The sequence below is a fragment of the Oncorhynchus clarkii genome, chromosome 17 (assembly GCF_045791955.1).
Source record: "Oncorhynchus clarkii lewisi isolate Uvic-CL-2024 chromosome 17, UVic_Ocla_1.0, whole genome shotgun sequence".
Lineage (NCBI taxonomy): Eukaryota > Metazoa > Chordata > Actinopteri > Salmoniformes > Salmonidae > Oncorhynchus > Oncorhynchus clarkii.
In genome coordinates this window covers 66,401,704-66,414,859 of record NC_092163.1, presented here as the reverse complement: position 1 = coordinate 66,414,859, position 13,156 = coordinate 66,401,704, and the positions used below count along the sequence as shown (strand labels likewise).

Genomic DNA, 13,156 nt, shown 5'->3' with positions numbered 1-13,156 from the left:
ACATGGTTTGACACAATGAGAAGTCACACTCAGAGCACCATCCCTCTACAGAGAAGCATAGCATTAAGCATAATGATTATGGCTCTAAATTGCAGGAGAAAGCTGTTACATGTGTTTGAAAGAATGCTAAATTCGGCCATTTACAGACTGGGGGCATAGCCCCCATATTGACCACCCCCAAGCCATCCTCACATACTTTGTGTCCCCTTATATTTTTGGGGCGTGCATGACACCCCTATGTGCAGCCTATTTTTCTTCGTAACTACAATGTAATAATTGCATTACACGTTTCCTCGATTGAGTTACAATTTAAAAAGCTTAAATAATTTTTCGATTCGTAAATTAGGCCAATTGATGATTGCGTTTCAGTCTGTTGCACGGCTCTTACGGCAGTTACGGTAGAGAATTCCTCCACTTTTTTCCCGAAGAAGTCTCGGTCAATTAGTTTAGACAGTCAGGAGAGCTTGAAGTCAGTCTACTCCTCCAATGACAAATTAAAACACCCATTACTCCTACTTCGATCTGTGGGAATCCCGGCGGAGTTTTGGAAACATGGGATTTGAGTTGGATCGGTTTAAAGGGTCTGTGGACCCAGATTTTAAATGCAATTTGTGTAATAAAGTTCTAGAAGACCCGCTCACTACTCCGTGTGGTCACGTCTTCTGCGCAAGCTGTGTGCTGCCATGGGTTATCCAGAAAAGCAGCTGCCCCGTCAAATGTCAAAGGATCTCTACGACAGAGCTGAACCACGTTCTCCCTCTGAAAAACCTGATTCTGAAGCTGGACATAAAGTGTGACAACCATGCCAGAGGCTGTGAAAAAGTGGTAAAGCTGCACCATCTAGCAGAGCATGCCGAGATGTGCGATTACTCACCGGCCAAATGCAGGAATAAAGGATGCAAGGAGGTGCTCAATCTGAAGGACATGGATGCCCATATGCGCGAATCGTGTGATTACAGACCGGTCGGGATATGCGACAGTGGATGTGGCTTGATGCTCATCCACAAAGAGCAAAGATTAGACACCCATTGCTGTTTGAAAGCCATGAAAGCACATAATAGTGCATTGCACGGGAAGGTGATCAACTTGGACAAAGAGTTCAAGAAGCAATCATTGAAATCAAGCAAAAGAGAGAAATCACTTCTTGCTCAACTCTCCGCGGTGCACAATGAGCTACAAATGACAGCGCTGAAGTATCAGAAGAAATTCACTGAATACAGTGCAAGGATCGATTCGCTGACTAGGACCCTTGCTCCCCCGTGCAAGGTAAGAACGTTTCAAAAATCACGCTACGGAATTTGTGGCTATTACAAATAGTTACTTTGTTTGTGATTGTCCATAGTTCTATGTTACCTTTTATCTATAGAGCGCGCGTACTGTTATTATTTTCACTTCTGCTCTACTTTTTGGCATTTTCCGTTACTTATGTTTGTATAAACCAGTTTAAAACTTTAGTGGTCCGTTGTCTGCCAGGTTAAATCATTGACCAGATAGACTTTGAGTCTCCTGTGGTCAAACACCGTTGCATTAGGCCTAGTCTACTACTAATGGTCAAAAGTGTGTTTATTTTCCTCAGTTTGCCATACATAGGCTATATAGGTTAGTTGCGGCTTCCGGGTGGCGCAGTGGTCTAAGGCATTGCATCTCAGCGCTAGAGGCGTCACTACAGATACCCTGTTTCGAATCCAGGCTGTATCACAACCGGTGATTGGGAGTGTCATTGGCTCAGCATTGGCCGGTGTAGGCCGTCATTGTAAATAAGAATTTGTTCTTAACTGACTCACTTAATTTTTTTGTCTTGCCTATTCCCCATCTGAATTGCACACACACACACACACACACATACACACGTCTCAATTGTCTTACGGCTTAAAAATACTTTTAAATAACCCCTTCATCTACACTGATTGAAGTGGATTTAACAAGTGACATTAATAAGGGACCTCGATTCACCTAGTAAGTCTATGTCATTGAAAGATATGTCCTTGATGTTTTGTACACTCAGTGTATATCGCATATATTTATATGCTAGTCAGTGCATCGTTTTTGCCATGTTCTATAGCCAAGTCTTGGACTCAACACAGTGGACATAAAAGGATAGAGGCCTCCCTTCTGGTCAGCTAGGGAGAGGTTGAAATGTTTATGATATTGTATAAGTCCATATCAACCCATGGTGGAAGAACAGGTAAGGTACACTACAAGCATTCTGAATATAAGGGAACATACACACCAGCCTGGTCTCATAGACTAGATGTAACATAGTAAGGGTAAATCCAGAAACTCAAATTAGTATGATATGTTATGTTTGGTATGGCTACATAAGACAGAAGGTTACTTAGTATGGTGGGTGGGCGTATAACTTGAACGTCTAGCAACCCAAAGATTGCGTGTTCGAATCTCATCATGGACAACTTTAGCATTTGTCACCTGTTTCAGGAAACTAGGCATATGTCACACTTCACTACTTCACAGGAGAGCCATTTAAAAGTACATTTTTTTTAATCAAATTGAGTTTTTGGGAAGAAATGCCTTCTGGAACAGGTGAACTTTGATGCGCATTCATAACAAACTTTTATGCCATCTTACGAATACAATTGTTAAATTAGCCCCGGAAAAAGTGAGCAACCTTCCCGCTAGCCATGATTGGCTGAGATAATGAGTGGGCTGGACATGCCGAAAGATGAGTTCGGATTGGTCTGCCATGTAGCTCGCATCTGTCTATAATATGAGCTGGTCAGTATGTGTAGGTAATTCTTTCTAACGCTGCTTTTTTGAAAGATATCACATAGTAGAACTGCATAAGTGTTGCTCTCCACTTTCTGGAGGACCGAATTTTGAAATCAGTGGAATTAGAGTATGATAGCTATGGAGATGGAGAAAATTCTGTTGTTTGATTGCAAATATGCAGACAAGAGTTGAAAAAGAGAACACACAGAAGGCTGTTGTATAAAAAACCTGTCTCCGAATTACTTCTTCAAACTAAGGGCAACCATGGCATCCGTGACAGAGAAGGAGAAGCGTCCATCCATGTATACGGACGGGTAAAAGAGCCTACCCAGCTAGCACAGTGGATCTGGCCCAATTCTGGTTGAGAGTCGGGCCACTCGGCTGAGAGTCAGACTCTGCCGTTGTCATGTGGCCCGAGTCTGGGCCTCCTTCAGCAGTAGTACTTATGGCTGGAGTGCGGGGATAGAGCTCGGGCCGATTCCAGTGTGAGTTATCTGGCCCACATGTATATATTACTTGGGGCTCGGGCCGATTGGGGCTACTCTTTGGCAGATGATTACACATTTTTTTTTATAATTAACATTTCATTAATAATTTTTCCATATTTTCTCATTGTTTCTGTGATCAAAAATACAATTAGCATTTAAATGAAATTCTTTAAGAGTCCTGTGTAGTATTTTTGTATTTTGATACTTTGTGCAAGGCATTAAACACTTAGTGGCTGGAGCCTTCCGAGTGGCATAGCGGTCTAAGACACTGCATCGCAGTGTTGTTACAGATGTTGGTTCAAGACCCGTGTTGGCTGCGCCCAGGAGACCCTTGAGGCGATGCACAATTAGGGGAGGGTTTGGTTGGCCAGGATGTCCTTAGCTGGCCAGGATGTCCCATCTCGCAACTCCTGTGGCGGGCCAGGTGCATGCACACTGACACGGTCACCAGGTGTGTGGTGTTACCTCCAACACAAAATGTTTTTTTGTGGATGGGATGGGTATAATTTGTATGTATAAAATGTATAATAGTAATATTTAAAATGACTAAATCTGAAATTTTGTATGCATTTATTTAAATTAGTATTGGGCCGCTTCTGGGGGGATTCTGGTAAGATGCCGGCAAAGTCGGCTGAATTCTGGTAGATGGAAATGGCCCAATGTACTTGGGCCGATTCTGGGCAGTCATTCATTTTGATTCCGGGCTGAGTATGACACCCAATTCAATCAGTTCTGGCCCCCGGAAAAGGCCACTTCTGGGCCGAATCCTCATTGCTAGCTGGTTAGCTAGCTACATTTTCAGATATTGCATGTTTTTAATTTTGCCAGAAAGTTGTTTTCATTTCAAGTTAAAGTGCACTGTTAGCTAGCTAGCTAACATTAGCTGGCTGGCTAGCTAGCTAACATTACGTGTATGATCTGATATTTGTATCTCTAGCATTGCTAGTTATAGCCTAATGTTAGCTAGCTAACATTGAACCTGGATGGTTAGCTACCTGCAGATTCATGCAGGGTAGTAACGTTATGAGTTGGGATTATGATTCATTGTTTAGCTAGCTAGCTACATTATGTTTAGGTTCATTGTTTAGCTAACAAAACACTCCATTATGCAAGTAACTATTTCAATAGAATGTTTATGATGTCACTGCAATAATAAATAATAAATTCGCTCTGGCTATCTACTCTGATTTCAGAGCACTCTCGTCTGAGTGTACCAGAGTGCAGAATAACTGACAAATTTACAAATGCTCAACACCCATTGAATATGGCTGGTGTGAGTAAACATTGGGAAAAAAGCGTAATCCAATTTTACTAGCAGCACTGTTGCAGTCACCAACACTCTGGATAACATAAAAACAGCCTAAACAGCTCTGCTAGGGCGAGTAAGATGAAGTAGCTAGCCAACGTTAGCCAGTTAGCTTGGGTGCTTGACTGCTGTTGTTAGGTCAGAACGCTAGAATCAACCCTACTCCTCGGCAAAAAGAGTCCAGTGTGCACTCTGAACGTGCCGAGAGCGAAACACTCTGAATTTACGAACGGACAATCTGACAACGTGTTTAAGAACGCTTAGAGCACACTCTGGCACTCCAGATTAAATTTACAAAAAGATCTGTAGTTTAAACCAGCCTTTAGTCTTGAAATATTTGGTTGTTTAGTACATAGCCTCACACGTGAATCCTTAACGAGATGGGTGGGGCTAAAGCTTAAGAGGGTGTGAATGATGCTGAATGGGTGTAGACAAAGAAGAGCTCTCCAGTAGGTGTCCCAAAACATTCAATGTCCATTTTCTCAAAATGACTTTCCCATTGTTCCTAAATTGTAGTGTATGATATACAATTTTCTATCTCTGAGCTTCTACATTTATCCAATGTAAAAAAACACAATTTCAATTTTGCTTCATAAGAGCCGGTCTGTCACCTTTTTTAATTAGCAACTTTTTAAAATGAGCAACTACTTACTACTTTTTAGCTACTTTGTAACTACTTAGCATGTTAGCTAACCCTAACTTTAACCCTTTAACCTAACTCCTAACCCTAACATCTTAACCCCCACCTAGCTAACGTTAGCCACAACAAATTGGAATTCGTAACATATACACATTTTATTCGTAACATATCATACGAAATGGATGATGAACATCCACAAATTAATACATACAATACCATATCATACTAATTGTAGTGTCCCAGATGTACATTTACTATCTTATGTCTACGCTTGAGTCCAGGTTGGACAGATATGTTAGTAGTGGGACTTGTTTAGACCTTTACCTAGTGTTATTGTGTTTTCTCCCCTTGCTTTTGCACTCTTTTTAAAAATGTGTGCTGCACCCCATTACCACAGTATTACTTGATACACTATCAGATTTGACGACTAACATGTTTTTTTCAGCCTGGTACCGGAAAGAAATTAAGATTCCACTTTCAAAACACTTTACAGATTCAGGTTTCTTATTTAGTACTGTCTATTCAATCCTTTGAAATGCACTGTACAAACTCCGTTAAAGTGGATGAACAAAGAAAGTTGTTCTCCTCCTTGAAGCTCTAATCCCTGGAAAACATCTCCAAAAGAATTATTTTTCAAATTATCCATGAAAGAAAAAGAGAAAGCTAGAAAAAAAATAATTATGTGGATGATGTGGTTAGTTTAAAAGGCTTTTTCTCTTCAGATTTTTTTCCAGATTCAGTCAAGCAGTATGTTCAGGATTGCTTGGCAGGTAACATCAGTGCACATGTGGCAATATCTGTGGCAGTATCAAACAGAAAGACACAAGTGGAATTAACTTTTGGAGTCGGGCGACATGTAGACTGTCGCTGCATTGCAAATCTCAGCGAACCAGCGTCTGTGTTTTTACTTGGGCTAGTTCAGGTCACGTGTTATCAGATCTTCTGAAATCAGATTCAGGATGACATATTTGCTCCCCAATCGACTGCCATAACAGGAGAAATATCAATGGTGACAGGTAACCTTCTTTGACTGCTGGGTTTGGAACACAGAATCTCAGCCATATTGAAAAATGTACAGGAAAACATGGCATAGGCCAGCTTTCCAGTGCTGATATACACCTGGCTTCTGATTGACATGGACACTAATACTGACAATTGTGGCTGCTTCACGTGATGTATTGTTGTCTCTACCTTCTTGCCCTTTGTGCTGTTGTCTGTGCCCAATAATGTTTGTTTCATGTTTTGTGCTGCTACCATGTTGTCATGTTGTGTTGCTACCATGCAGTGTTGTCATGTGTTTCGGCCATGCTATGTTGTTGTCTTAGGTCTCTCTTTATGTAGTGTTGTGGTGTCTCTTGTCGTGATGTGTGTTTTGTCCAACATTTTTATTTTTAATTCCAGACCCCGCAGGAGGCCTTTTGCCTTTTGGTAGGCCGTCATTGTAAATAAGAATTTGTTTTTAACTGACTTGCCTAGTTAAATAAAGGTTAAATAAATAAATACAGAAAATGTACAGAACTGAACAGAATAAGGAAACTGGCAAAGATTGACTGGGCTGAATATGGGATGTGGTCTTTCTCCGTGATCCTGTCATAAATAAGGCTACATAGGTTAGGTGAATGCGAAGCAAGATCAACATTGTCTGCAATGATTGGCGTCTGTCTGTGGGATTAGTGTCTGTGTGGCGTGACATGCTCACCCCACTGGTTTTAGAAGTATTCAGTCCTCCGTACACATTGTCTTGTTTCTCAGTTCCTACAGATGTAGGCTATCCTTACAACATATAGTATAAAAGGAAGGGACAATGCTGAATGCATTGACTAACTTGCCTACCCTTATACTTTCAGTCTTTCTATATTTTTCATATTCTTAGATATTTATTTAATTTAATTTATTTTTTCACCTTTATTTAACCAGGTAGGCTAGTTGAGAACAAGTTCTCATTTGCAACTGCGACCTGGCCAAGATAAAGCGTAGCAATTCGACACATACAACAACACAGAGTTACACATGGAATAAACAAAACATACAGTCAATAATAGTAGAACAAAATAAAACAAAAAGTCTATATACAGTGAGTGCAAATGAGGTAAGTTAAGGAAATAAATAGGCCATGGTGGCGAAGTAATTACAATAGAGCAATTAAACACTGGAATGGTAGATCGGCAGAAGATTAATTTTCCTTTCAGGAAATAGCCAATAGTTGTTTTGAAACATAGAACTCTGTACACATGCGCCGACACAACATGGTCCAGCAGCAGTGCACATTCTTCCCTGGCAGACCTACAGTATAGGCTAGTACTCTGCACCTTATCCTGTAGCCTATATGGTAGCCGGACTCAGTCATGACACTGTACTGTTAATACCTGCTTTTATATTTAGTCCCTGTATGCTATAGCATTCTCCATACTGGGATGACTGCTGACATGATGGTCACAGCACCAGTCCCACCCTCTGACTGTCCCCTTAAAAAGCAGATTAAGTGAGCTGACTGCACTGGTTTCTCAGCGTTCCACTTGTCATCCCTCCATTAACAGAGAGGTCTACTGGTGTATTAATACACATAGCAAATGGCTTTTGGAGCAAGAGAAGGAGAGGGCGAAGGAAAGAGCCTTTAACCCTTGCTTGAACCAGTCACTTGACCGCTCTTTCCCAGAGAGCTAGCTAAGCCACAGAGAATCATGATATAGATCCACACTAGGGGTCGACCGATTATGATTTTTCAGTACCGATACCGATTATTGGAGGGCAAAAAGTCGATACCGATTAATCGTCCGATTTTTAAAATGTATTTGTAATAATGACAATTACAACAATACTGAATGAACACTTATTTTATCTTAATATAATACATCAATACAATCAATTTAGCCTGAAATAAATAATGAAACATGTTCAATTTGGTTTAAATCATGCAAAAACAAAGTGTTGGAGAAGAAAGTAAAAGTGCAATATGTGCCATGTAAGAAAGCTAACGTTTAAGTTCCTTGCTCAGAACATGAGAACATATGAAAGCTGGTGGTTCCTTTTAACATGAGTCTTCAATATTCCCACGTAAGAAGTTTTAGGTTGTAGTTATTATAGGAATTATAGGACTATTTCTCTCTGTTCCATTTGTATTTCATATACCTTTGACTATTGGATGTTCTTATAGGCACTTTAGTATTGCCAGTGTAACAGCATAGCTTCCGTCCCATTCCTCGCTCCTACCTGGGCTCGAACCTGGAACACTACGACAACAGCCACCCTCGAAGCAGCGTTACCCATGCAGAGCAAGGGGAACAACTACTCCAAGTCTCAGAGCGAGTGACGTTTGAAACGGTATTAGCTCGCACCCCACTAACTAGCTAGCCATTTCACATCACATCGTTACACCAGCCTAATCTCGGGAGTTGATAGGCTTGAAGTCATAAACAGCAGAGCTGCTGGCAAAACACATGAAAGTGCTGTTTGAATGAATGCTTATGAGCCTGCTGGTGCCTACCATCGCTCAGTCAGACTGCTCTATCAAATCATAGACTTAATTATAACATAATAACACACAGAAATGCGAGCCTTAGGTCATTAATATGGTCAAATCCGGAAACTATCATCTCGAAAACAAGACGTTTATTCTTTCAGTGAAATACGAAACCGTTCCGTATTTTATTTAATGAGTGGCATCCATCAGTCTAAATATTCCTGTTACATTGCACAACCTTCAATGTTATGTCATAATTACGTAAAATTCTGGCAAATTAGTTCGCAATGAGCCAGGCGGCCCAAACTGTTGCATATACCCTGACTCTGCATGCAATGAACGCAGGAGAAGTGACACAATTTCACCTGGTTAATATTGCCTGCTAACCTGGATTTCTTTTAGCTAAATATGCAGGTTTAAAAATATATACTTCTGTGTATTGATTTTAAGAAAGGCGTTGATGTTTATGGTTAGGTACACGTTGGAGCAACCACAGTCCTTTTTCGCGAATGTGCACGGCATCGATTATATGCAACGCAGGACACGCTAGATAAACTAGTAATATCATCAACCATGTGTAGTTAACTAGTGATTATGATTGATTAAGTTTAATGCTAGCTAGCAACTTACCTTGGCTTCTTACTGCATTCGCGTAACAGGCGCGCTCCTCGTGAGGCAGGTGGTTAGAGCGTTGGACTAGTTAACCATAAGGTTGCACGATTGAATCCCTGAGCTGACAAGGTAAAAATCTGTCGTTCTGCCCCTGAACAAGGCAGTTAACCCACCATTCCTAGGCCGTCATTGCAAATAAGAATGTGTTCTTAACTGACTTGCCTAGTTAAATAAAGATGTAAAAATTAAAAAAAATCGGCGTCCAAAATTACCGATTTCCGATTGTTATGAAAACTTGAAATCGGCCCTAATTAATCAGCCATTACGATTAATCGGTCGACCTCTAGTCCACACCAGTGAAGTACTAAGATGTGAGAACAGATGGATCTCCCCACCTGCTACCAGCCATGTTGGTTACGCTGATACCTTTACATATCCATTTACTGTGTATGGAGTAGCTTGGGGGTCTGCCCTTTTACCTGAGGCTATTTCTATCGTACCTCAAATACTCCATTGACTTCTAGGTCAATTTCATAGATTTGTTCAGTACTTTCATTCAGTTATTTTTGTATTGTTTTAAGTGAAAATAAGCACCTGCCCTTTGTCTACCTGTCTGTATGTCTGTCTGCAGGGAGTTTTATTTGATGATTTTTTATGATTTGTTCAATAATTTATTTTATTCAGTGGTATTTGTTATTTGGGTTGTTAATGACTTCCTGTCCTCTTTCTGTCTGTACACAGGGCGGGGAGACAAAAAACCTCACAGCCATCCTTCATCGGGAGGGAGGTTCTCTGGGCTTCAACATCGTGGGAGGACGACCATGTGCGGTAGGTTTCAAGTGGCATCTCTGGGTTACTGTTTTATCTCATTGATGGTCAGCCAAGTGTCATATGGGAAATCAGGAATGGAGGCAAATACTTGAACTACGATTAACTATAGTTTTGTGTTTTACCCCAATACCGACATAGCTTGCACACACAGTGCAAGTATTTTTTGGGCTCCCGAGTGGAGCAGCAGTCAAAGGCACTGCATCTCAGTGCAAGAGGTGTCACTACAGTCCCTGGTTCGATTCCAGGCTGTATCATATTCATCTGTGATTGGGAGTCCCATAGGGTGGTGCACAATTGGCCCAGCATCGTCCGGGGTAGGCCGTCATTCTAAATAATAATTTGTTCTTAACTGACTTGCCTAGTTTAAAAAAAGGTCAAATTAAAAAGTATCTCTCTTGAGCCTATGTGGATAGATCACATGGTGTTTGTTTAATGGTTAGGTTTAGCGGATTTGTGGTTTATAATTACTTAATATGAGGATCAAATTAAGGATTATGACTGTGCCCACACTATTGTCCTCTTTAATTGAGGCGACTATGATGACATGGTAAAAACAGACGTGTTGTGAAGTGGGTCCTCTGCCCTGAGCTGATAACCTGTTATGGCCTCTGTGTTTGCTGTGTCACTGTCTGCCATTGGCTCCCGAGAGGAGAGGGAAGGAATATCACTGCTGAACTGGGATTAGGGCACATATTCACAAAGATTCTTAGAGTAGAAGGACTGCTATAGGATCAGTTTTGCCTTTCTAGATAATAATGAATACAGTTATATGGAAAGGGGGACCTGATCCAAGATTGGCAATCTTACTCAGATACTTTTTAAATTTGGGCTCAGAGCTCAGTTAGAACTGGGTCTCGTATACTTGGAGCATCTCAATCTCTGTACAGAGTAAGCTGGTCCCAGTTCCCAGTGTCTTTTTTTGCTGGGAAGAATGTGTGCCAAAGTGTTCCACTCAGGGCTGTTGTTCTGTGGTTAATTTAAATTGCTATAGTGACGCACTTTGCTGTGGCGACATGGATTATTACAGTAAAACGTTTTACAGCAGGAAACTATAAAAAGGACCAAACACCGAAAGCATTTTTTCTTAATTCCATGGTCTTTCCGGTTCCCTTGACAGAACCATGCATCAACCCAAAGAGAGTTTTGACAGTGAAGAGTTATTGCTCATTATGTACATTGAAATATGCACTTTGCAATCAAATGAAAAGAGCTCTTTGTTATTTTTACATCTGGGGAACTGATCTGCGGGCTTACAAAACACAGGAGGCAGGTGAGGGGAGGACAGCTTGTAATAATATCTGGAATGGTGTAAATGGAATGGTATTAAAACACAGAAACCATGTGTTTGATACCATTCAATTTACTCCGTTCCAGCCATTACTATGAGCCCGCCCTCCACAATTAAGGTGCCACCAGCCACCTGTGCTACAAAAGCGGGTCCCATGCACTCAACTTTTGCTCAAATTGTCTTTAAGGCTAGAATAACTTCATAAAGAGGTCACCAAATCCTCCACAAGAAACGATTGATTAATGGCGTTTTCACCCTTGACTAGTGTTGATGCGATTCAGAGACAGAGTTGGGTTGGACACCAGGCTGAGTATGATTAAAGGCTGGCCTTCGTAGACACTGTAGGGTCTAAGTACTGAGTTTATCCACACTGTGGCCCCAGGGCAGGGGGATGCATGGCAAAGCATCAGTCCTCTCACTCTCCTGCTGTGACATTCCCTTGGCAATCCGTGCCATTTTGGGAGGAAATGTGTTTGTTTCACAGTTAAAAATGTGCTGTGATGAGCTCGGAAAAAAAGGAAGCAGACCTGAAATAATGAATTGCAGCATTCACACCTTGACTTCTAAGGTTTCTTTAAGTATTCCATATAAATTTAGCACACTGTCGCACGACTTGGCAGAGGCACAGGGTTGGTTTGATGTGGTTTTAGGAGAGAGCTGAGAGGGATGTTGGCAGTGCTTTGTTAAGCCAATCGTAGCTCTTACAACTCAGGGGTCACAGCCTCACTGATGGACGCAGAGTAACTCATATCCTTCCAACACATCCATTCAACATTTAGCCCCTCTAACGGGCTGGGTCAGAGTTGTATTATCCAGCCCTAGGAAACATGTCAACTGGCAGGCATTTTGGCACTGGGGCTCTGTGGAGCCCAACATTAAGCCCTGTGTAATGTGCACCTGCAACCACTTGCCAGTCACTACAGGCTGTTGAGCCCTGCGGTTAATCGCTGGGTTAACAAGGCTGCGTTGATGACTGCAGTTGCGTTCACATGTAAAGACCGGCAGGGTGTCTCTGACCCTGATTGGTGGGAATGGGTAATGGGAAAACCATTTTGAATTGTCTGCATAATGTCCTCAGGACTTTTGAAAGTAGGTTAGGCAGATTTAGCAAGAGACTTGTTTAATATTTTAAAGATATTATTTTTGCTGAATATTTTAAAGTAAATTAGCATGTATTGTAATTAAATATTTTTATGTAATCATCTTCAATAGTTACAACTATTTCTTAATCAATTTCATCAATGTGTTATCTGAGATGATCAGAAATGGGTCATTAACATGGCAGTTTTTTCGCCACAGGACGACCATGAAGGCACTTCGAATGAAGGAATTTTTGTATCCAAGATCGTTGAGAAGGGACCAACAGACAAGGAGGGAGGCCTTCAGATCCACGACAGAATAATGGAGGTATGTGACTGACCTTCTGTACCGTTTCGTGTGAAGGCCAAGAACCAGGAGGTGAGGTAGCTTCTGGGGCATTTAGCACAGCACTTAGCATGTGTCCATTTTCTCCATGCTAAGAAATAAAGCAACAGATAGTCTGATGGTGATAAACGATCAAAACCAGGAATGTTTAAAAAAAAAATACAGACAGTAACAGATAAACATTGCTAAACAACTTTGACTATATTTGCAGAAGTTACATGCAGCAAATGTCTCTTATGGTAATCATTAAGACTTTTAGTGAGACATCACTGTAAATAGAGTTAGACCAACCTGAGCCCAGGCTGTCTCTCTATGTTTGCTCATAGCTGCTCAAAAGAGGCACTCGTTTACTGACTAGCTGACGAATTCCTTCTGACAG

The 13,156-nt window shown here is 41.2% G+C and overlaps 1 protein-coding gene across 1 annotated transcript in view; it reads left to right on the top strand.

The window, feature by feature from the left end:
• The first annotated feature begins 413 nt into the window (after positions 1-413).
• The window catches only part of LOC139371291 (E3 ubiquitin-protein ligase PDZRN3-B-like), a 130,739-nt gene continuing 117,996 nt past the window's right edge, over positions 414-13,156 (top strand). The window contains exons 1-3 of the mRNA XM_071111589.1: positions 414-1,266; positions 9,975-10,061; positions 12,652-12,759. Coding sequence (XP_070967690.1) covers positions 553-1,266; positions 9,975-10,061; positions 12,652-12,759 — 909 coding nt within the window. The 5' untranslated portion in view covers positions 414-552. The remainder of the gene's footprint in view (positions 1,267-9,974; positions 10,062-12,651; positions 12,760-13,156) is intronic.